The sequence below is a fragment of the Eumetopias jubatus genome, unplaced genomic scaffold, assembly GCF_037043125.1.
Source record: "Eumetopias jubatus isolate StellerSeaLion01/CBP00866 unplaced genomic scaffold, mEumJub1_p1.0 scaffold_12, whole genome shotgun sequence".
Taxonomy (NCBI): Eukaryota; Metazoa; Chordata; class Mammalia; order Carnivora; family Otariidae; genus Eumetopias; species Eumetopias jubatus.
This window is the reverse complement of record NW_028274818.1, coordinates 72,503,890-72,526,801: the sequence shown is the minus strand read 5'-3', so window position 1 is coordinate 72,526,801 and position 22,912 is coordinate 72,503,890. Positions and strand designations below refer to the sequence as shown.

Here is a 22,912-nt window from a genome sequence, read left to right as displayed (position 1 = left end):
CGACAGGAGGACAGCCCAGGGCCTGATCGGGAGCCAGAAGTGCCAGATGGAGTCTTGGACATGGACACAGAAACCAAGGAGGGGGCCGAGGACCAGGGGGAGCCCAGCCCCAGCCCAGCCTCGGAGACCGGCCATGCACAGAGCTCTGAGGCAGGGGGCGCCCAGGAGGACCACCCCGCTGAGGGCCAGGCACCAGGGCTAACCGAGGAGGGCCTGGACGAGGCCTCCTCTGAAGAAGAGAGTGGTGACCATAGTGGAGGCGAGGAAGGAGGAGCTCCATCAGAAGAAGAATCTGAGGAGGACATTGGCGATGGGGAGAGTTCAGAAGAAGCAGGGGATGCCTCAGAGGAAGCCGGGGAACCCCAGGAAGCAGCAGGAACTGAGAGCCCTGGAGATGATGAGGGGACCCAGCTGAGCTCCGAGAAATTAAATACAGGGCCCGAGTGGGACGAGGCAGAGGAGTCTAAGGAGGGGCCTCAGGGTAGGGGATTACCAGGAGAGCTCTCAGCACTCTTCCTGGAAGACGTGTGTGTGGTGGGATAGGCAGGGGCAGGGTGGGGCAGAACACCCAGCCAGCTCCGGGTTTGCTGGGTGGAGGCCCCGGCCAGGATGCCTGGCCCATGGGGTGCCTTTGGGCCGCTCATGAGCCACTAAACCCTGTTGGGAGGGACCAGTGGGAGGCTGCACCATGTAGGGCCCAGAATAACCTGGTTACTTCTGAGTGAGGCCCTCCGGAGCCTCCCTGTTAGGGTCCTTCAATCTCCTTTAATGTGGGCCAGTGCCTTAACCTGAAGGGGACATGGGACACAGTGGCAGGTTTTGAGGCCCTGTGGTGGCAGGCTGGTGGAGAGAGGTGCGGGTATGGTGTGTTCCGGAGCCCCCTGGGTTCTCCCCTTGAAGACTAGGCTGGGTCCGGTGGGGTGGACGAGGACTGGGGTCAGGATGGTGATAAGAAATCTCAGGCTGGCTGGGACTGATGTCCTGCAGGACTGGGAGATGGGGCGCAGGGGAGGGCAGGGCCATCACTGGAGATGTAGTGCATCCTAAGGATGGCCGGCGCCCCCCCCCCCCCCTGCCGCAGGCACATCCGAATATGCTGGCCTGGACCAAGAGCCGCCTTCAGGATGGAGGGCCTGAGCTCAGTCCTCACTTTCCAGAATGGCTCCCCCACAGATTTCCTTGCAGGATTTAGTTTCCACACTGCTTGTTGGGCACTTGCACCCTCCACAAGGGGAAGGGCCTGCAGCCAGCCGGCAGCTCCCCTTTTCCCCTGTCCCTTCTGTGCTGCATCTGGGGTTGGGCTGCCGTGGCAGATCTTGGTGGAGAATCACATTCCTGAGGTGTTGCACGAGACACAGTGATTCTTCTCTGCTCCCATCCCTTGTCGAACTGGTCTCCCCTACCTACCCAGTAGGCCTACAATGTGGGAACCCCTCCCTGGGAGCCTGTAGGGGGTCACCAGGGCATCTTCTACTTGGTCAGAAGCAAGGGTTGCCCTCCCGCTCTCTGGCCCAAGACATCCAGCTGCAGCTCCTCCCACCCAAGCCCCACAGTAGCCTGTGTGATCCTGATAAAATGCTCATTTTTGTCAGGTCAGCTGTTTGCTTAGAGCCCCTCCCTGGCTGCCAGTGCTCCTAGGAAGTAACGCAGACTCCTATAAACCGTTCCTGTCTCTTGCCCCCATCTTAACTCCTCCCCTCAGATCTCAGCTCCCAGGGAGGGTTTCTGACTCCCTGCTGAGACTTCATAGGCATACATCTTAGGCCCCCATAGCTTCTGGAATCTTTCCTGCCATAGCCACAACACTGTAATTATTACCTTACTTTCAAGATGATTTCTCCCCCGAAAACTCCCCAAGGGCAGGAGCTATGTCTGTTTTGGGCACCACTGCATTCCTAGCATGGAGCTCAGTCCTGACCCATGGTAGGTACTCAGTCCGTATTTGTTGATTGCGTGAAATGGATCATGGAGTTTAGCAGAAGTTGAGTTTGGATTTTTTGAGTCTCCTCGAGACAGAACTCGGTTCAGTTGAACTTGGCAAGCCTTCCTGTAGCACTTCCTTATGCCCTTTCCTGCAAAGAGCAAAGCCCAGCTCTTAGCTTTGCCCTAACCCTGCACTGTGCTTCTCTCCCCAGAAGAGGCAGAGGATGTGAGTGAAGAAGCCCCGATGAGGGACCGCTCCCACATCGAGAAAACTCTGATGCTGAATGAGGACAAGCCAGTGGATGATTACTCTGGTAACCAGAGGAAGGACCTGGGACTGGGGTGGGTCCAGGGCTGGGCTCTGAGGCTGGCAGGTCCCCAGGGCTGAGAGTCCTGGAGATGGGGGGCTCTGTGGAAGAGGCTCCCAGAGCAGTGTCCAAGGCCTGTGTGGGGGCTCTGGATTGGCAGGGAGGAGGAGAGGTGATCCAAGCAGAGGGAACAGGGCCAGGGTCGAGGACAAATCCCAGTACTGCTGCCGGGGGCCCGGTGCCAGCCTTCATGCCGTGGCCAGGGAGGTTTGCTAATGAGAGTTCATCCCATCTGCTTTGGTTTTTACAGTTTATAAAGCCCTTTTATTTCTGGCACTTCATCCTCAGAATAACCCAAGGCTTTCAGTGGGGCTCATGTCTCCTCTTCATTGAGGAGCTAGCTGGAGCTCAGAGCAGCCTCGGGTTTGCACGGGTCTCGTGGCGCACACAGCTAGAGGAGAGCAGTGAGAAGGTCGGGTCTAGACAGCCTGGCCTGGGGCCCCAGTTCCTCCTGGGCCTCACACCCTGCAGGCTCCCTGCCTCACCCTGGGAGTTGCTTCTCCCTGGAGGGAGAAGAGGATCAGGTTTAAAAAAAAAATAGTGCAGGAGGTTTTGAGGGTGGGAGGGAATGCCTTTTGGTTAACGATTTCTGAGGGTTGGGATGTGGACCATCTCCCTCCAGGAATGCTAATGTATGGCTGTAGAGTGAGGCTGCCACGGGGGGGGGGGGTGGCTGCGGAGTGAGCCTGGACCCCCTTCCTTCACCCTCTCCCTTCACCCTTCTCTGCCCCCAGTGGTGCTGCAGCGGCTTCGAAAGATCTACCACTCATCCATCAAGCCCCTGGAGCAGTCTTACAAATACAATGAGCTTCGGCAGCACGAGATCACAGGTACGCTCGTGCCTGATGCCTGTGCCATGCCCTCTTGTGCTGTGTGAGTGGTGGGCATGAGGACACGTGGAGCTGAGCTCTCCTAAATCCCCCGGGAGGCCTCGGTCCTGGGATCATCCTTCCCCTGCAAGGGTACCCATATCTGCACAGGGTTTGGTGGAGACCACGTTGTTTTCGTGCATTCATGCTTCAGTAGTACAGTCATGGTTTCCCAGGACCGCGATGCCAGTTTCCATCCCTCCTGTGCTGAATGGTCCCCCAGGGCCCCTGACTGCGAAGAGATGTGTCAAGTCCCCTAATTTGTCCGGAATCCTTTTTTTTTTTCTCCTTATCACTTCTTCGGTCAGCTTTCCTTGGGTCTGGATTCTTTTAAAAGTTCATTTTCAGAATAATAAAAACAAGGGATACTTGTTGCCAAAAAGAAATCAAATAGTGGAAAACAGTACGGATTGAAAAATAATCCCTCTCTTGATTTTCAGCGTCTCCCCTTCCACTTCAGAGACTCCCTCTGTTATAGTTTCCTGCAAGTACTTCCGGACATTTGCACTGTGCCCATGAACAAACACAAGCGCGTCCTTCTCTGTTTGCATTTTACCCAATGGTATCCCAGTGCATGGTTGCGGGTGCGCAGCCGCGCTTTGCTCTTTCTGAGCCTCTGAACGCACCACCCTAGGTAGTCATTGTCCAGCTGACGGACGATCGGGCGTTTGCCACGTTCAGTTCCAAAAACGTTCCAAACGCGACTCTAATTGCTAGGTATTTTCGTGCAGATCCATTTGTAGGACACGTGTTTCCAAGTGCAACAGTGGAGTTAAGCATTTTCGTAGTTGTTGCCAAGTCGCCTTAGGTCGGACCAGTTTGTGGCCACGATAATGGTCTGTGAGAGTCTTGTTCCCCCGCAGCCGTACCCTTTTCCCGAGCTGCTCCTCTCCAAAAACTTTCACGGTGGTGTCTGGTTGAGTGGTGAGTGGCGTTACACATCTATCTCTGTGTGAACTGGGGGTTTCTGTATTCTCTCATGTGATGCTCTCGATGGCTCTAAAGTGGGTAGGGTGTTTAGGCTAGCTATTATTCCCGCTTCACAGAAGAGGGCCCTCACGCACAGATGCCAGGGATTCGCAGCCTCCCTGTGTCTCACCTGTGGCCGCCTGCACATGGCAGTAGCTCCCCCTGCTGCAGACGGCCGAAACAGCAGTCCCCAGAGAGCCCATTTCTGGTTCGTTTCTGGTTCATCTCTGCGGGAGCTGGAAGGTCCAGTTCCCCTCGTGTCTCCCAGGCCTGGGTCAAAGACATTCTCTGTAGGATCTCTGTGATTGTAACTGGGGACTCCTGCCACCCCCTCCGACTGCCTATCCCTTCCTGTCCTCAAGCCAGGGGCCAACATCCAGAGATGCGAGCGACTCATCATGTGTGTTTGCAGGCAGGGAGGAATGGGGCGGGGCCGTGGTATCAATTTCAGGCAATTATATATGTGCCTGCCATTTATGAGACGCCATCTTAGTCTTCTGAGACTAAGTTTCACCCTCGAGAAAGAAAACCAGCACCTCAAGAAGCAAGGTGCAGAACAAGAAGAATACTGTACTCCTCTTTGGAGAAAAAAGATGGGGAATGTGATATCTGCTCCTATTGCTTGGATTGCATGCATTAAAATGCCTGAAAGAATACGTAGTGGGTGTTATGGTCTAAGCAGATTGGGGACAGGGGTGGGAGACTTTCACTCTATACCTTTTTATACTTCTGAGTTTTTTTTTTTAAGATTTTATTTTATTTTATTTATTTGAGAGAGAGAATGAGATAGAGAGAGCATGAGAGGGGGGAGGGTCAGAGGGAGAAGCAGACTCCCTGCCGAGCAGGGAGCCCGATGCGGGACTCGATCCCGGGACTCCAGGATCATGACCTGAGCCGAAGGCAGTCGCTTAACCAACTGAGCCACTCAGGCGCCCGATATACTTCTGAGTTTTGAACCAAGAAATTAAATACATCAAAATGGAAAAAAGTGGAAAAAAAGAGTGTCTACTGTCAGGGCCTATGTGCCGGGCTCAGGGAGACAAAGAGGTTGGAGAACTTGAGGTGTACGTGACACTGGGTTGGCCCCTGTGCCGTGGCTCAGAGACGAGTTGCAAGAACAGATGCCTGCGAGTCAGCAGCCAGTGGTCTCATACCCTCCCTGCTCCCCGCCCCCTGGTTTTGAAAGCACTGGAGGATTCTGCTTTCCCTTCTTAGGGACCCCAACTGGTGTGGCCCGGGCAGGGTGCTCTTCCTGACATTGGACACAGGGCCCAGGAACCCAAGAACTACCTAGTCAGTGCTTGGTCCTGGGACCTGGTAAATAGATCATGGTCTCTGGAGGCTAATTTGAGACTGGCCTGGAGCCCAGGGTCAGGCTGAGCCTGAGGTAGGAATGTCAGGGGGCCCCCGTCCAGGATGTCTAAGATTATGTAAGCCTCTTTCATGTCTTTTTTTTTTTTTCTGTTACCAATCCAGATAGCAGAGGGTTTTTTTTTTAAAACTTTTTTTAGGATTTTTTTTTAAAGATTTTATTTATTTATTTGACAGAAAGAGAGAGGGCACAAGCAGGGGGAGCGGCAGGCAGAGGGAGAGAGAGAAACAGGCATCCTGCTGAGCAGGGAGCCCAATGTGGGGCTCGATCTCAGGACCCTGAGATTACAACCTGAGCTGAAGGCAGACGCTCAACTGACTGAGCCACCCAGGCGCCCCTTAAGACTTTATTTTTAAGTAGTCTCTACATCCAATGTGGGGCTTGAACTCACGACCCCAAGATCAAGAGTTACATGCTCTACCGATGGAGCCAGCCAGGCGCCCCCAGGTAGCAGAGTTTTAACCTCTCCCCCTGTGGTAGTTCCCTTCTCCCCTTATGAACTGTCCCCCAGATGCAAACCAGGAGGCCTCACCCACAGTGAGCTCTGAGTTGGTGTGTTTGTTGATGTCACTTACCTCCTTCTGGTGCCCGTGTGCCAAGGATCTGTGTAAGGCCAAAATCATGTCTCCTGGTGTCTTTTAACTGGGTGATCGCACTTATGTAGCAAGACACGTGCCATGGACTGCCACACCCTGCCCGGTCTGGTGTAGAATTCTGTAACTCCGTCAGATGGGCGCGGGATGCGGCAGGAAGCACTGGGTCACTCCCGTAAAAACCTTGTCAGTCACTTCCATGTCTAATTCCTGCTGCCTACAGATGGGGAGATTACTTCCAAGCCCATGGTGCTGTTCCTCGGACCGTGGAGCGTTGGCAAATCCACCATGATAAACTACCTCCTCGGGTTGGAAGACACTCGCTACCAGCTCTATACAGGTAAAAGCGGGATTCTCTTGCCTGTGTGTCGGTGTGTCAGTGTCCTGTGTGAAGGCATGATGAAACAGTCATGTGTGTGTTTAATAGAACGATGAGAATTACATACAAGAAACCAGCAGCAAAATCCGTGTTCACAGGAGCATTTCTCACAGCGGCCGAGAGGTGGAAACCACCCAAACATCCATGGATGGATGAATGGATAAACAAAAGGGTCTATCCGTACGATAGAGTGTGGAGTATTATTCAGTCTTAAGAAAGAATGCATTTCTGAAACATGCTACAACATGCATGAATCTTTTTTTTTTTAAGATTTTATTTATTTATTTGACAGAGAGAGACACAGTGAGAGAGGGAACACAAGCAGGGGGAGTGGGAGAGGGAGAAGCAGGCTTCCCGCTGAGCAGGGAGCCCGATGCGGGGCTTGATCCCAGGACCCTGGGACCATGACCTGAGCCGAAGGCAGACGCCTAACGACTGAGCCACCCAGGCGTTCCAACATGCATGAATCTTGAAGACACTACATTGAAATAAGTCAGACACAAAAGGACAGATATCTTACGATTCCACTTACAAGGTGCCTAGAGTCATCCAATCCATGGAGACAGAGTAGAGGAGAGATTACTGGGGGCTGGGAAGGGGGAATGAGTGGGGACAGTTTCAGTTTGTGAGATAGATGGTGGTGAGGGCTGCACAACAGTGTGAATGTGCTTAATGCCACTGAATTGTACACCCAAAAATGGTTAAAACTGTCAATTTCATGACACATATTTTTACAATTAAAAAAAGAAAGAAGACACTAGCTTAGCAAGCAGGGTATCCAGTTCTTGAGGCAAGTCCGCCCTGAAACCCCTGGCTCACCCACTTACTTTGTAGTAGGGTCTCTGTCGCAGAGGTGACTGTGTCCCGACTGACCTCGTGCCCATGCGTGCAGGTGCTGAGCCCACCACCTCTGAGTTCACGGTCCTCATGCACGGGCCCAAGCTGAAAACCATCGAGGGTATCGTCATGGCTGCTGACAGCACTCGGTCCTTCTCACCCCTCGAGAAATTTGGCCAGAATTTCCTAGAGAAGCTGATTGGCATCGAGGTTCCCCACAAACTTCTGGAGCGAGTCACTTTCGTGGATACACCAGGCATCATCGAGAACCGCAAGCAGCAAGAAAGAGGTAGATAGTTGAGCGCTTGTATCTGAACAGCTTGAGCTTTGTCTTAGAAAACCATTCAATGGGGTGGTAGGCAGACAGGGGAGAGGAAAGGTGACCAGCGTTGTCCAAGATGAATTGGATCCCTGTCCATGTGTACTTGACCTCTGGTTAGCTTGGGTTCTGGTTTGAACCTGACCTTGAACTCTTCCTGGTCCAGTGTCTGCTTGACCAGGCCTGCTTGAACAGAAGCCTGTATTACACTTCCCAGCATTCTCTTCCAGTGGGAGAGGAGTGCCACTTTGGTCCCAGCAGACACGTGGTTATGACAGAGGCCACTGAGTATCACCATGACACAGGGCTGTCTGCAGAGATGAGTCATCACAGGGTATTTGTAGGACTATAGGCCCAGATGGTGGATCTCACTTTATGGTTATAACTCTCATTTTGGTTTCCTTACTGTTTTATTACTAGTAATAATATTGTCACTAATAATTATAATAGTAAATTAACCTTTATTCTTCTATTATGCATTGGATAATTGTATGCATTACTGGTTGATTGTTGTAGAAAAATTTCAAGACAGGTCTTCCTAGTCTCCTCATTTTGGAAATAAGTGGAAGGAATTAAAATATGTCGAGCACCTACTGTGTGAGAGGCAGTTTTAGTTATGTGCTTTACTTATAGCAACATCATAATCTTTATATCAACCTAGGTATTATTGTTCTTCTTGTTATTTTGTAGCTAAGATGGTACAGCTTGGAAGCATTTACTCTTCTGGGCTGGCCAGTGGCAGAACCCAAATTCCAGTCCGGGTCTTGGGCCAGCTCCATATTGCTTCCCCCTAAATAGCATTCCTCTCTTTCATATTCTTCTAATTCCCTGACTTCAGCCCTTCAATGTCTTTGCCACTGTCCCATATCTTTTTAGACAGTAGAAAGATCTCCATTTTGAAAAAGTATTTTACTTTCCTGGAGCCTTGGATTCCATAGATTAAAACAAGGATCAGGCTGTTCTAGGCTGAGTGCTGACAAAGCGCAGGAGATATGCAATTAATTCTTTTAGTCTTTGGAAGCCCAGAAAATCCCTACTGCCTTTATTCCCTTCAACCCAGGCAATGGTTTGGTTCTGGAAGGGGGCACGAGGGGCTTAGGGTGAGCCTGCTCAGTTTGACTTCTTGCTCCCCCCCCAAGGTTACCCCTTCAATGATGTGTGCCAGTGGTTCATCGACAGAGCGGACCTCATCTTTGTTGTCTTTGACCCAACCAAGTTGGACGTGGGTCTGGAGCTGGAGATGCTCTTCCGCCAGCTGAAGGGACGAGAGTCCCAGATAAGGATCATCCTGAACAAGGCCGACAACCTGGCAACGCAGATGCTCATGCGGGTCTATGGGGCCCTTTTCTGGAGCTTGGCCCCGCTCATCAACGTCACAGAGCCCCCGAGGGTTTACGTCAGCTCCTTCTGGCCACAAGACTACAAGCCTGATACCCACCGGGACCTGTTTCTCAAGGAAGAGATCTCTCTCCTGGAAGACCTGAACCAGGTGATCGAGAACAGGTTGGAGAACAAGATCGCCTTCATCCGCCAGCATGCCATCCGGGTCCGCATTCACGCCCTCCTGGTCGACCGCTATCTGCAGACTTACAAGGACAAAATGACCTTCTTCAGTGATGGAGAGCTGGTCTTTAAGGACATTGTGGAAGACCCCGACAAATTCTACATCTTCAAGACCATCCTGGCAAAGACCAACGTCAGCAAGTTTGACCTTCCCAACCGCGAGGCCTACAAGGACTTCTTTGGCATCAACCCCATCTCCAGTTTCAAGCTGCTGTCTCAGCAGTGCTCCTATATGGGGGGCTGCTTCCTGGAGAAGATTGAGCGGGCCATCACGCAGGAGCTCCCCGGCCTCCTGGGAAGCCTCGGGCTAGGGAAGAATCCAGGTGCTCTCAACTGTGACAAAACAGGGTGTGGCGAAACCCCAAAGAATCGCTATAAGAAACACTAGGTCGTTGTGTCGCCGTTCTGGGGTTCCTGTTAGTGGATGAGCTTGTGTCCTGTCTGAGAAGTCCTGGTTTATTAACCCTTTGAGCCACACTGGCAAGAATCTTTACACGCCGGAGATTTGGGAGTTAATTGAGGCCAGTGCTGGGGGAGGGTGCGGGTCAAGGGAGGCCAGAGGAAACTGTGAATTATAGTGTGCCCGTCTTGTTGCTTCAGTGGGGGGCCTGACTAAGGCAGGTCAGGCCCCGCCTGCTTTTCCTGGGTCCTATCGCAAAGGGACAAAGAGCAGCTAAATTCTAGTGTATACTGAGCTTATACTGAGGTGATGAGCGTCCAGCTGAAAGCAGCTGAAATTCCTTTTTCGCCCTCTAAGCTGGGAAAATAGGGAAGACTTGATTTCTGTAGGGCTGCTCAGGTCCTTCGTGGCTTCCTCCCACGCAGTCTCCTGCTGGTCCTCTAGCCCTCTCCTGCTCCTTGCTTGGGTTGGCTTCAACAGGGGACAGTCTTTTGGGTTGGAATCCACCTGGGTTTCGAGCCTACCCCCAGGCCCTCCACCCTGCTTCCTCTGGGGGCGGGGGAACGGTTTAGGATACCAGAATGCTAAGAGAGAACAGGAGTCCCCCAGGCTAGGAGACGGAGCTGCCTCCCCCCTGCCATTTCTCCGATGTAGTCTTCTAAGCCGGCTGGGAAGCTCGGTGCCTTTCTCGGCCCCAAGAGGAGGCTAGTGTTCCATGCATTCAGGTAATTGTCTTCTTGGAAGTGACTTCAGTGAAACTACCAGAAGGGCTCAGAGGGTTAATTGGTTTGCAGTGTGTCTTTGTCTATTGCATGTCTTGGAAAACAGACCCCAAAGGCATTGGGTTTCAGAGGGGACGATGGAAACCTTGCTCCTTTTCATGAGGGTCTTCTCTGGGCAGCCCATCTACCCTGGATGAGGAGGCGGCAGTTTCCACACCTTCTCTGCAGAGACGCTCTGCGGAAGGGTCATCCCCTCCTGGTTTTCATGCCACGGCTTCCCCTTTCTTCTCCATTCCCTGATATGCCAACACTCAAAACTCAGAGTGATTTCCCACGAGTCAGAACCAGTGCCAGCCACTCGGTGTGGGTGGCAACCAAGGCTTCACATTCGGTTTTCCACCTGAACTTGACACTGATTTGCACCAAACATACCACAGGGCAGCCAGGGCCTTCAAATACGGACAGGTGTGAATATGCATGTACTGCCTTGTCCAAGAGAGCTGAGGGAGACAGCAGAGGCCAAGGGGCATGGAGAAAGGATGCTCTGTGAGGGTCCTGCCTGGCTGCTGGGCAACCCCGGAGGGCAGTGGGGGATGGAGGGAAGGAGCCTTTTGACGAAAAGTAGGTGGGTGAACAGTCTGTGCAAATCCAGGAGACCTGGCCCAGGGCTGTCCGGAGCGGCACCTGTGGCCTCGTGAGCCAGCCTCGCTTGGGAGCGAGCCATCTGGGGGGCTTCACCATGAGGCCTGGGTCAGGGCCCACCAGCACCAGGGGGTCACCTTGGACCAGAAGGAAAGCGAAGATGAAGGCAGATGGGAGGCACTCTGAGGACAAGGCCATGGAAGCAAATTGCTGATCAATCAGATTAGGTCCCCGTGGAGAATTTGGAATTCCTGCTTCCCAGAATGATTAGCACTCGGGTGCATACTGCAGCAGGACCTGGAACCTCCCACAAGAAAGCCAGAGGCCCCAAAGCCTCCGGGATATTGTTTCTAAGGACAGAGTCAAGCAGAGCACCAGGGGCCTGCTGGGGCACCCAAGGAGCCTGGTGACCAGGGCCTGATGAGCTGCTTTTTTTCTCATTAAAAACCAGCCCTTGCCTCACCTCCCCGTCACGTCCCCTCTCACCTTGCTCCTTAATGTTCCCAATGTCCTCGAGCATATCAGGTTTTCTCCATGCAGCAGGGCCATACAAAGTACAGAACTGTTATAGCAGCTGATGCCCCCATCACTTTGGGGGAAGCGGGTGCAAGGAAGCCAGTACATTCATACAGGATCTTTGTTTTCGTGGGGCTGGGGCTGACATTATCAGTGTGATCTTTTCTTCCTTTCTCGTTCCATCCATTTGCCTTTTCTTATTTGTCCCTCTGCTCTCTCAACCTGCCTTTTCTCTAAATGGTCCGTAGGCTGGTCAGCGGGTCTGCCTAGGCTTTCAGTGCTGTTTGGGCCTCTGTTCTGTGGATGTGGATTTCAAACAGAATTCTGACTCTTTGGGGAGGACGGAGATTGGGACCTGGGGGTAAATTTAGGATCCAGAGATTCCCCCCAAGAGGAGTTATCTGTAAGTATTTGTGCCTGAACAGTTGCTGTTTCTCTCCAAAGTGGAAACTTTCCAGTGTTCTTGCCATTCTGATTTCATCAGGGAGGAAATCTCAATAAAGTTCAATCTCTCTGTGACACTGCCTGCTTTCTCATGGTCTCTGGCCAGCCTAATCCCTTCCTCTTCCTTTTATCTAGTAGTAGACCGATTTTTATTAATACTTGTTTTTCAAGCAGTTTCAGGTCCACAGCAAAACGGAGAGGGAGGTGGAGGTTTCCCACACACCCCCTGCTGCTGCAATGCACAGCCTCCCCCACTAGCAACACCCCCAGTGGAGTGGAACATGTGTTCCAACTGATGAGCCGATGTGGGCACGCCATAGTCACCCAGAGTCCATATGTTAGGGTTTGTTCCTGGTGGTGTGCATTCTGCGTGTTTGGACAAATATATCATGATGTGTCCATCCTTATAGAATATACGGGCTATTTCCACTGCCCTAAAAATCCTCTGCATTCCACCTGTTCATCCCTCTCATCTCTTCCCAACCCCGAGTGCTACTTTCTAAGTTTCTTAGGGATAGATTGACAATACACGAATTGCCCACTTGTATTTTATTTTATTTTTTGTTTTTTAAAGATTTTATTTATTTGAGAGAGAGAATGAGATAGAGAGAGAGAGCATGAGACGGGGGAGGGCCAGAGGGAGAAGCAGACTCCCCGCTGAGCAGGGAGCCCGATGTGGGACTTGATCCCGGGACTCCAGGACCATGACCCGAGCTGAAGGCAGTCGCTTAACCAACTGAGCCACCCAGGCGCCCCTGCCCACTTGTATTTTAGACACCCCCGTGCCTTCTTCTCTAGACCCTTCCTGCTTCCAGCCCACCAGTGTCAAAGATGACCTTGAAACCCAGGCTTCCCATTGTAGGATTGGAAACAAAGACATGCTCTCTCCTCAGCCCCTGGCTGTCATTCTCCCTGGCGTCTATGGCACTAGCCCATTCATAGGAACTATGGAAGTTTCTGTCCCCAAGACTCTCAGAGAGGCAGACACGCTGCTACATCCATGTCCTCAACCACGCCACTGCCCACTTGGAAGCTGAAGATTCTGGGGAGGGAGCTGGAGGGTCTGCCCTGAATGTAAGGATGGTGCCTCCCCTTGGCTTCTTCTAAAAGTGGTGCTCCCCACAGCAGGACCCCGGGCTTCCTACTTGTACTTGTTTTTAATGAATCCTTACCCTGTCCTTGACTCCCTGAGCAGAGCTCCTTTACTTTGAAATGGAGGGCTTCACACCCTGATTCAGAGCATGTTTGCAAAGGGAGGACCTGGGCCCTGGGGAGTCGGTGGGAGGCTGGAAATAGACGGGGGTGTGAGAGTGAACAACATGCCATCATGAGGGGGCCAGTACAGGGAGGATGCGGAATTGGTGGCCACCTGCTCTGGGTTTCCTAAGTCGGGAGAGGCTGATCTCAGGGTGGGATGAATAGGGCAGTGTGGCTCATTGATTCCCTCTCCCTTGCCCTCCTCCTGATTTGGGGGTCCGCAGTCCACAGTCAGCAACGTAGTAGCCTGACCCAGCTCACACCACTGCTGCCCTCCCCCAGGTCGGCTCTCCCACCCATGACAGCAACCAGTGTTTTCCTGTGACTGGGAGAAATATGGAGCATTTTCCTGGAAAGCAGAAGGTAGGTGAGGTCTGTTTTGAAGATAAACATCACACACCAGAACCTGCCAGCATGTTCAAAATTGTGCTATTTCACGAGTACCCTACTGACACCTTTACATTGTCTGCCATGAGGTCAGCCAGATGCCATGGAGAAAGCAAATCAAAGACCATTCTAAACCTAGCCAGGTGATATAGGGGGCCTGAACGGAACGAATGTCTTCACAGGGATGCGTATGTATGTGAATATGTCAGGGTTACCTATGGTTATATGTACAAGGGGCGTGCAAATGCCTGCATGGAAAGCTGGCATGTGTGCGGAAACCAATGTATATGTGAGTGTTTGTGTCCAAAATATCTCTGAGTATGTAGCACAGTGACCAGCACGGAGGACTTATTACCTCCGTGCCATCAGAATGAAAGAGTAAGTGGGTTTGGGGGGGAGTAAAGAAGGTGTCTGTGTACTGTATGTTGTGTGTGGAGGGTCCTGGGAGGGGGGAAGGTATGTGTGGGTGTGGCTGTGAAGAAGTAATTGTATGAATGACATGTGGATGACAGATTATGGGAGCACTGGGCATAGGCAGGTGTGTGCATGAGGAGAGCCAGATGCCCTACCCAGAGGGGAGATCCAGGAAGACCCAGCCATAGGAGGACACCTCTGAGGCCCTGGCTTTGCACTTGTAGGCCGCCCCCCCAACCCCTCAGAGAACTGAGGGGAAGTCAGAGCCTTCAAAAACTCACAAGCACTGGCAACATTTCATGCCTATTCTACTGTCCGTGACATTTGGCTCAAGCTTTTCCCAGTCCAGGGAAACCTTGATGGCAATAAAAAAGAAGCATAAGAAAAACAAGAAGATGAAAGTAGTGACACAAATTTGCCTGTAGTAAAGGTGTATCCCACAGGTTCTGAGGTATTTATTCCCTGTACCAAAGGATAAAAAAATAACATGCATAAATGAGCATTTTCTGTGAGTGTTTGCATCGTGGATCATGTTCTCTGTTTCCGCATCATTTCACTGGGGGAAGAAAACCAACTTCTAGAGTCCCCCTTTGCCAGGAACTGGGATAGAGACCAATAGACATTCCCACAGTTGTATTTGACATGATGAGGTAATTCTAACAGCCACATGCCAGGCCACATGATAGGTGCTTTATGTGCATTATTTCATATAATGCTCACATTGCCCCACAGGTAGGGAGCTGTCTCACACGGAAAAGACCAGAGGCTCCGGAGTCGGATTGCTTGGGCTTCGTCCTGGGCTCCAGCACTTACTGGCTGGGCAGCTCCAGGCAAATGACACAGTTGTGTGCTTCAGAATCCTCAGCCATGAAATGAAGATCCGAAGAGCCCCTCTCTCTGCGGGGCTGAGGTGAGGATGAGATCACTTAAAACAAGCAATGTGCTAGAAGTAGTACGCAGCCCACAGCAAGCATTCCATGCATGTTATTATTATTCATATTTTACTGATGAGACTGATGGTCAGAACGGTGGGGAGGCGGCATGTGGAGGTGTGAGGGCCAGAATACCATCTGAAGCCTGACTCACGCTACGGCAGGTGAGGTTACTTGCCCAGGGTCACATTTGGTGACACTGGTCTTTCTGATCCCAGGGCATTTCCCTCCTCTTCAGAAACTGACAAAAATGAAGAATTGCTTGATTTTTTCAGTGGTCCCTCAGCACCTTGAACCTTGGTGGTAACGAAATTTTAAAACACACGTAATTCGCATTAGAAAATTTATTTATTTATTTAAAAGATTTTATTTGAGGGAGAGAGAGCTTGAGAGATCATGAGCAGGGGGGAGGGGTAGAGGGAGAAGCAGACTCCCCACTGAGCAGGGAGCCCAAAGTGAAGCGGAGCTCCATCCCAGGACCCTGGGATCATGACCCGAGCCAAAGGCAGATGCTTATTTATTTTATTTATTTTTTAAATTTTTTATTGTTATGTTAATCACCATATATTACATCATTAGTTTTTGATGTAGTGTTCCATGATTCATTGTTTGTTCATAACACCCAGTGCTCCGTGCAGAATGTGCCCTCTTTAATACCCATCACCAGGCTAACCCATCCCCCTACCCTCCTCCCCTCTAGAACCCTCAGTTTGTTTTTCAGAGTCCATCATCTCTCATGGTTCGTCTCCCCCTCTGACTTACTCCCCTTCATTCTTCCTCTCCTGCTATCTTCTTCTTTTTCTTTTTTCTTAAAATATGTTGCATTACTTGTTTCAGAAGTATATATCTGTGATTCAACAGTCTTGCACAATTCACAGCGCTCACCATAGCACATACCATCCCCAATGTCTATCACCCAGCCACCCCATCCCTCCCACCCCCAACCACTCCAGTAACACTCAGTTTGTTTCCTGAGATTAAGAATTCCTCATATCAGTGAGGTCATATGATACATATCTTTCTCTGATTGACTTATTTCACTAAGCATAACACCCTCCAGTTCCATCCACGTCGTTGCAAATGGCAAGATCTCATTCCTTTTGATGGCTGCATAATATTCCATTGTGTATATATACCACCTCTTCTTTATCCATTCATCTGTCGATGGACATCCTGGCTCTTTCCACAGTTTGGCTATTGTGGACATTGCTGCTATAAACATTGGGGTGCACGTACCCCTTCGGGTCCCTACATTTGTATCTTTGTGGTAAATACCCAGTAGTGCAATTGCTGGATCGAATGGTAGCTCTAATTTCAACTGTTTGAGGAACCTCCATACTGTTTTCCAGAGTGGTTGCACCAGCTTGCATTCCCACCAACAGTGTAGGAGGGTTCCCCTTTCTCCACATCCCCGCCAACATCTGTCGTTCCCTGACTTGTTAATTTTAGCCATTCTGACGGGTGTGAGGTGGTATCTCATTGAGGTTTTGATTTGGATTTCCCTGATGCCGAGTGATGTTGAGCACTTTTTCATGTGCCTGTTGGCCATTTGGATGTCTTCTTTGGAAAAATGTCTGTTCATGTCTTCTGCCCATTTCTTGATTGGATCATTTGTTCTTTGGGTGTTGAGTTTGATAAGTTCTTTATAGCTTTTGGATACTAGCCCTTTATCTGATATGTCATTTGCAAATATTTTCTCCCATTCTGTCGGTTGTCTTTTGGTTTTGTGGACTGTTTCTTTTGCTGTGCAAAAGCTTTTTATCTTGATGAAATCCCAATAGTTCATTTTTGCCCTGGCTTCCCGTGCCTTTGGCGATGTTTCTAGGAAGAAGTTGCTGTGGCTGAGGTCGAAGAGGTTGCTACCTGTGTTCTCCTTTAGGATTTGGATGGACTCCTGTTGCACGTTTAGGTCTTTCAACCATTTGGAGTCTATTTTTGTGTGTGGTGTAAGGAAATGGTCCAGTTTCATTCTTCTGCATGTGGCTGTCCAATTTTCCCAACACCATTTGTTGAAGAGACTGTCTTTTTTCCATTGGACATTCTTTCCTGCTTTGTCAAAGATAAGTTGACCATAGAGTTGAGGGTCCATTTCTGGGCTCTCGATTCTGTTCCATTGATCTACGTGTCTGTTTTTGTGCCAGTACCATACTGTCTTGATGATGACAGCTTTGTAATAGAGCTGGAAGTCCGGAATTGTGATGCCGCCAGCTTTGCTTTTCTTTTTCAAGATTCCTCTGGCTATTTGGGGTGTCTTCTGGTTCCATACAAATTTTAGGATTATTTGTTCCATTTCTTTGAAAAAAGTGGATGGTGTTTTGATGGGGATTGCACTGAATGTGTAGATTGCTCTAGGTAGCATTGGCATCTTCACAATGTTGGTTCTCCCAATCCATGAGCATGGAACGTTTTTCCATTTCTTTGTGTCTTCTTCAATTTCTTTCATGAGTATTTTATAGTTTTCTGAGTACAGATCCTTTGCCTCTTTGGTTAAATTTATTCCTAGGTATCTTATGGTTTTGGGTGCAATTGTAAATGGGATCAACTCCTTGATTTGTCTCTCTTCTGTCTTGTTGTTGGTGTATAGGAATGCCACTGATTTCTGTGCATTGATTTTATATCCTGCTACTTTACTGAATTCCTGTATGAGTTCTAGCAGTTTTGGGGTGGAGTCTTTTGGGTTTTCCACATACAGTATCATATCATCTGCAAAGAGTGAGAGTTTGACTTCCTCTTTGCCGATTTGGATGCCTTTGATGTCTTTTTGTTGTCTGATTGCTGTGGCTAGGACTTCTAATACTATGTTGAATAGCAGTGGTGAGAGTGGACATCCCTGCCGCGTTCCTGACTTTAGGGGAAAAGCTCTCAGCTTTTCCCCATTGAGAATGATATTCGCTGTAGGTTTTTCATAGATGGCTTTTATGATATTGAGGTAGGTACCCTCTATCCCTATACTCTGAAGAGTTTTGATCAAGAAAGGATGTTGTACTTTGTCAAATGCTTTTTCTGCATCTATTGAGAGGATCCTATGATTCTTGTTCTTTCTTTTGTTAATGTATTGTATCACGTTGATTGATTTGCGGATGTTGAACCAGCCTTGCAGCCCAGGGATAAATCCCACTTGGTCGTGGTGAATAATCCTTTTAATGTACTGTTGGATCCTATTGGCTAGTATTTTGGTGAGAATTTTTGCATCCATGTTCATCAAGGATATTGGTCTGTAATTCTCCTTTTTGATGGGGTCTTTGGTTTTGGGATCAAGGTAATGGTGGCCTCATAAAATGAATTTGGAAGATTTCCTTCCATTTCTATTTTTTGGAACAGTTTCAGGAGAATAGGTATTAATTCTTCTTTAAATGTCTGATAGAATTCCCCTGGGAAGCCATCTGGCCCTGGGCTTTTGTTTCTTGGGAGATTTTTGATGACTGCTTCAATTTCCTTAGTGGTTATAGGTCTGTTCAGGTTTTCTATTTCTTCCTGGTTCAATTTTGGTAGTTGATACATCTCTAGGAATGCTCCCATTTCTTCCAGGTTATCTAATTTGCTGGCATAGAGTTGCTCATAATATGTTCTTATAATTGTTTGTATTTCTTTGGTGTTGGTTGTGATCTCTCCTCTTTCATTCATGATTTTGTTGATTTGGGTCATTTCTCTTTTCTTTTTGATCAGTCTGGCCAGGGGTTTATCAATCTTGTTAATTCTTTCAAAGAACCAGCTCCTAGTTTCGTTGATGTGTTCTACTGTTCTTTTGGTTTCTAGTTCATTGATTTCTGCTCTGATCTTTATTATTTCTCTTCTCCTGTTGGATTTAGGCTTGATTTGCTGTTCTCTCTCCAGCTCCTTTAGGTGTAGGGTTTGCTTGTGTATTTGAGACCTTTCTTGTTTCTTGAGAAAGGCTTGAATTGCTGTATACTTTCCTCTTAGGACTGCCTTTGCTGCATCCCAAAGATTTTTGAACAGTTGTGTTTTCATTTTCATTGGTTTCCATGAATTTTTTTAATTCTTCTTTAATTTCCTGGTTGACCCATTCATTCTTTAGTAGGATGCTCTTTAGCCTCCATGTCTTTGAGTTCTTTCCGACTTTCCTCTTGTGATTGAGTTCCAGTTTCAAAGCATTGTGGTCTGAAAATATGCAGGGAATAATCCCAATCTTTTGGTACCGGTTGAGACCTGATTTGTGACCTAGGATGTGATCAGTTCTGGAGAATGTTCCATGGGCACTAGAGAAGAATGTGTATTCCGTTGCTTTGGGATGGAATGTTCTGAATATGTCTGTGAAGTCCATTTGGTCCAGTGTGTCATTTAAAGTCTTTATTTCCTAGTTGATCTTTTGCTTAGATGATCTGTCCATTTCAGTCAGGGGGGTGTTAAAGTCCCCCACTATTATTGTATTGTTGTCAATGTGTTTCTTTGCTTTTGTTATTAATTGCCTTATATAATTGGCTGCTCCCATGTTAGGGGCATAGATATTTACAATTGTTAGATCTTCTTGTTGGATAGACCCTTTAAGTAGGATATAGTGTCCTTCCTCATCTCTTATTACAGTCTTTGTTTTAAAATCTAGTTTGTCTGATATAAGGATTGCCACCCCAGCTTTCTTTTGGTGTCCATTAGCATGGTAAATGGTTTTCCACCCCCTCACTTTCAATCTGGGGGTGTCTTTGGGTCTAAAATGAGTCTCTTGCAGACAGCATATTGATGGGTCTTGTTTTTTAATCCAATCTGATAGCCTGTGTCTTTTGATTGGGGCATTTAGCCCATTTACATTCAGGGTAACTATTGAAAGATATGAATTTAGTGCCATTGTATTGCTTGTAAGGTGACTGTTACTGTATGTTGTCTGTGTTCCTTTCTGATCTTTGCTGCTTTTAGGCTCTCTCTTTGCTTAGAGGACCCCTTTCAATATTTCTTGGAGGGCTGGTTTCGTGTTTGCACATTCCTTTAGTTTTTGTTTGTTCTGGAAGCTTTTTATCTCTCCTATTTTCAATGACAGCCTAGCTGGATATAGTATTCTTGGCTGCATATTTTTCTCGTTTAGTGCTCTGAAGATATCTTGCCAGTCCTTTCTGGCCTGCCAGGTCTCTGTAGATAGGTTTGTTGCCAATCTAATATTTTTACCATTGTAGGTTACATCTCTCTTCTCCCGAGCTGCTTTCAGGATTTTCTCTTTGTCTCTGAGACTCGTAAGTTTTACTATTAGATGTCGGGGTGTTGACCTATTATTGATTTTGAGAGGGGTTCTCTGTGCCTCCTGGATTTTGATGTCTGTTTCTTTCCTCACGTTAGGGAAGTTCTCTGCTATTATTTGCTCCAATATACCTTCTGCCCCTCTCTCTCTTTCTTCTTCTGGGATCCCAATTATTCTAATGTTGTTTCGTCTTATTGTATCACTTATCTCTCGAATTCTGCCCTCGTGATTCTGTAGTTTTTTCTCTCTCTTTTTCTCAGCCTCTTTATTTTCCATCATTTGGTCTTCTATATCACTGATTCTCTCTTCTGCCTCATTTATCCTATCAGTTAGTGCCCCCATTTTTGATTGCACCTCATCAATAGCCTTTTTGATTTCGACTTGGTTAGATTTTAGTTCTTTTATTTCTCCAGAAAGGGTTTCTCTAATAACTTCCACGCTTTTTTCAAGCCCAGCTAGTATCTTTAAAGTCATGATTCTGAACTCTAGGTCCGACATTGTACTAATGTCCGTATTGAGTAGGTCCCTGGCTGACGGTACTACCTCTTGTTCTTTTTGCTGAGGTGATTTTTTTCGTCTTGTCATTTTGTCCAGAGGAGAACAGATGAATGAGAGAACAAAATGCTAACAGGTTTACAACATCCCCAGCAAATATACTGTATACAAATCAGAAAAGACCTGAAACCAGGGGAAAAGAAAGGGAAAGAAAGAAAAAAGAAAGAGAAAAAAAAAAGAAAAAAGATAAAAACAAAAACAGAATACAAAAAAAGCAGAATATGATCAAATATGATCAGGCTAGTGCATAGATCAGTGCCACACACTAGATTTTGGGCGTATTTTGGTCTGTTAGAAAAAAGTGCCTCCTAAAATTTTAAAGGAAGAAAGACATATATGTACAAAATAAGGGTTGATACAATGAAGGGATAGAAGATGACTGTAAAGATGAAAATTATAAAAGATTTTATAAAAGGACTTGATAAGAAGTTGTTTGAAAAAAGAAAGAAGAAGATTTAAGAAAAAAAAAGAAAAAAGGGAGAGAATGTGATCAGGCAGGAGACTAGAACAGAGCCATACACTAGTGATTTAGGGTATATTTTGATCTGTTAGAAGAAACCGTATCTCAAAATTTTAAAGAGAGAACAACTTATATATACATGCCAAAAATAAGGGTAACTACTATGAAGAGATAAAATATGACTCTAAAAATGAAAAATAAAAAATGTTTTTTTTTAAAAAAAGAGATTGATAAGATGTTGGTTGAAAAAGGGAAAAAGAAAAATAAAAAAAACTTAACAAAAATTAACTTTGATGAACTAATGAATCATGGTAAAAAAAAGCCATGAATTCTATGTGCAGTATTCCCCTAGCGCTGGAGTTCTCCCGTTCTCCTTGATCAGTAAACTTGGTCTTGGCTTGCTGGCTGTTCGTGCTGATCTTCTGGGGGAGGGGCCTGTTGCTGTGGTTTCCAAATGTCTTTGCCGGAGGCTGAATTGCCCCGCCCTTGTCGGTCCGGGCTAAGCAAGCTGCTCGGGTTTGATCTCAGGAGCTTTTGTTCCCTGCAAGCTCTCGGTACAGCCTTGGAGGACCAGGGCAAAAATGGTGGCCTCCCAATCTCCACCCGGAGGAGCTGAGAATTCGGGGCCCCGCTCCTCAGTGTGCCCCCAGAGAAAAGCAGTCACTCCCGTGTCCCCAGTCGCTCTCCGCGCTCACCTGGCCTGTGACCGAGCGTTGCTATCTCTGGCACCCGACCCCGTGTGGAGTCTCCAAACCCAGCAGATCCCTGCGGTACGTTCCCGCGCCGCTCCTCCCCGGGAAGGAAGGGGAGTCTCCCCTGCTCTGCCACTTGTTGGGTCCCTGCTGGAGGAGCAGTGGCCCGACTGGGCCGCGGATCACAGTTTATGGCAACCCCGAGCTGAGAGCCCGCACCTCAGCTCCGTCTCTGCAGCTGGCTTCCCCGCTCCGATACCTGGGAGCTCTGGCGCACTCAGGCACCCCTGGTCTTTCTGTGACCCCAAGGGTCCTGAGACCACACTGTCCGGGGAGGATTCCACCCTCTGCTTAGCCACTGCAGCGACGTCCCTCCGCTGAGCCAACTTCTAAAAGGTCCGATTTTGTGCTCCGCGGCTCTATCACTTGCCAGAAGCGGCCGACGGAGGCCCCCTCCCCCGCCGTCTATCCTCCCGAATATCGCCTCGGATTCACTTCTCCGTACGTCCTACCTTCCAGTAAGTGGACGCTTCTCTGTTCAGATAGTTGTTGCTACTCTCCTCTTTGATCTCCTGTTGAGTTCGTAGGTGTTCAGAATGGTTTGATCCCTATTCAGCTGAATTCCTGAGACCAGACAAAATCTAGGTCTCCTACTCCTCCGCCATCTTGCTCTGCCCTAAAGGCGGATGCTTAAGCAACTGAACCACCCAGGTGCCTGCATTAGAAAATTTATTAAGGCGGGGCACCTGGCTGGTTCAGTCCGTAGAGCATACGACTCTTGATCTCAGGGTTTTAAGTTCAAGCCCCATGTTGGGTGTAGAGATTACTTAAAAAAATAAAATCTTAGGGGTGTCTGAGTGGCTCAGTCAGTTAAGCATCTGCCTTCTGCTCAGGTCATGATCTCCAGGTCCCTTGTTGGGCTCCTTGCTCAGTGGGGATTCTGTTTCTCCCTCTCCCTTTGCCACTCCCCCTGCTTGTGCACTTTCTCTCTGTCAAATAAATAAAATCTCAAAAAAAAAAAGAAACCAAAATATATTTATTTTTTTTAAGAATTTATTTATTTATTTGAGAGAGTGATTAAGAGGCAGAGGGAGAAGTAGACTCCCAACTGAGC

General features: G+C 48.4%; 1 protein-coding gene across 1 annotated transcript; it reads left to right on the top strand.

The window, feature by feature from the left end:
* Window positions 1–2,185: 2,185 nt before the first annotated feature.
* SRL (sarcalumenin) lies at window positions 2,186–9,580 on the top strand. The gene is made up of 5 exons (XM_028117476.2): window positions 2,186–2,237; window positions 3,026–3,121; window positions 6,318–6,434; window positions 7,366–7,599; window positions 8,769–9,580. The coding sequence occupies exons 1-5, from the start codon at window positions 2,201–2,203 to the stop codon at window positions 9,578–9,580; spliced, it is 1,296 nt and encodes a 431-aa protein (XP_027973277.2). The 5' UTR covers window positions 2,186–2,200.
* Window positions 9,581–22,912: the final 13,332 nt, after the last annotated feature.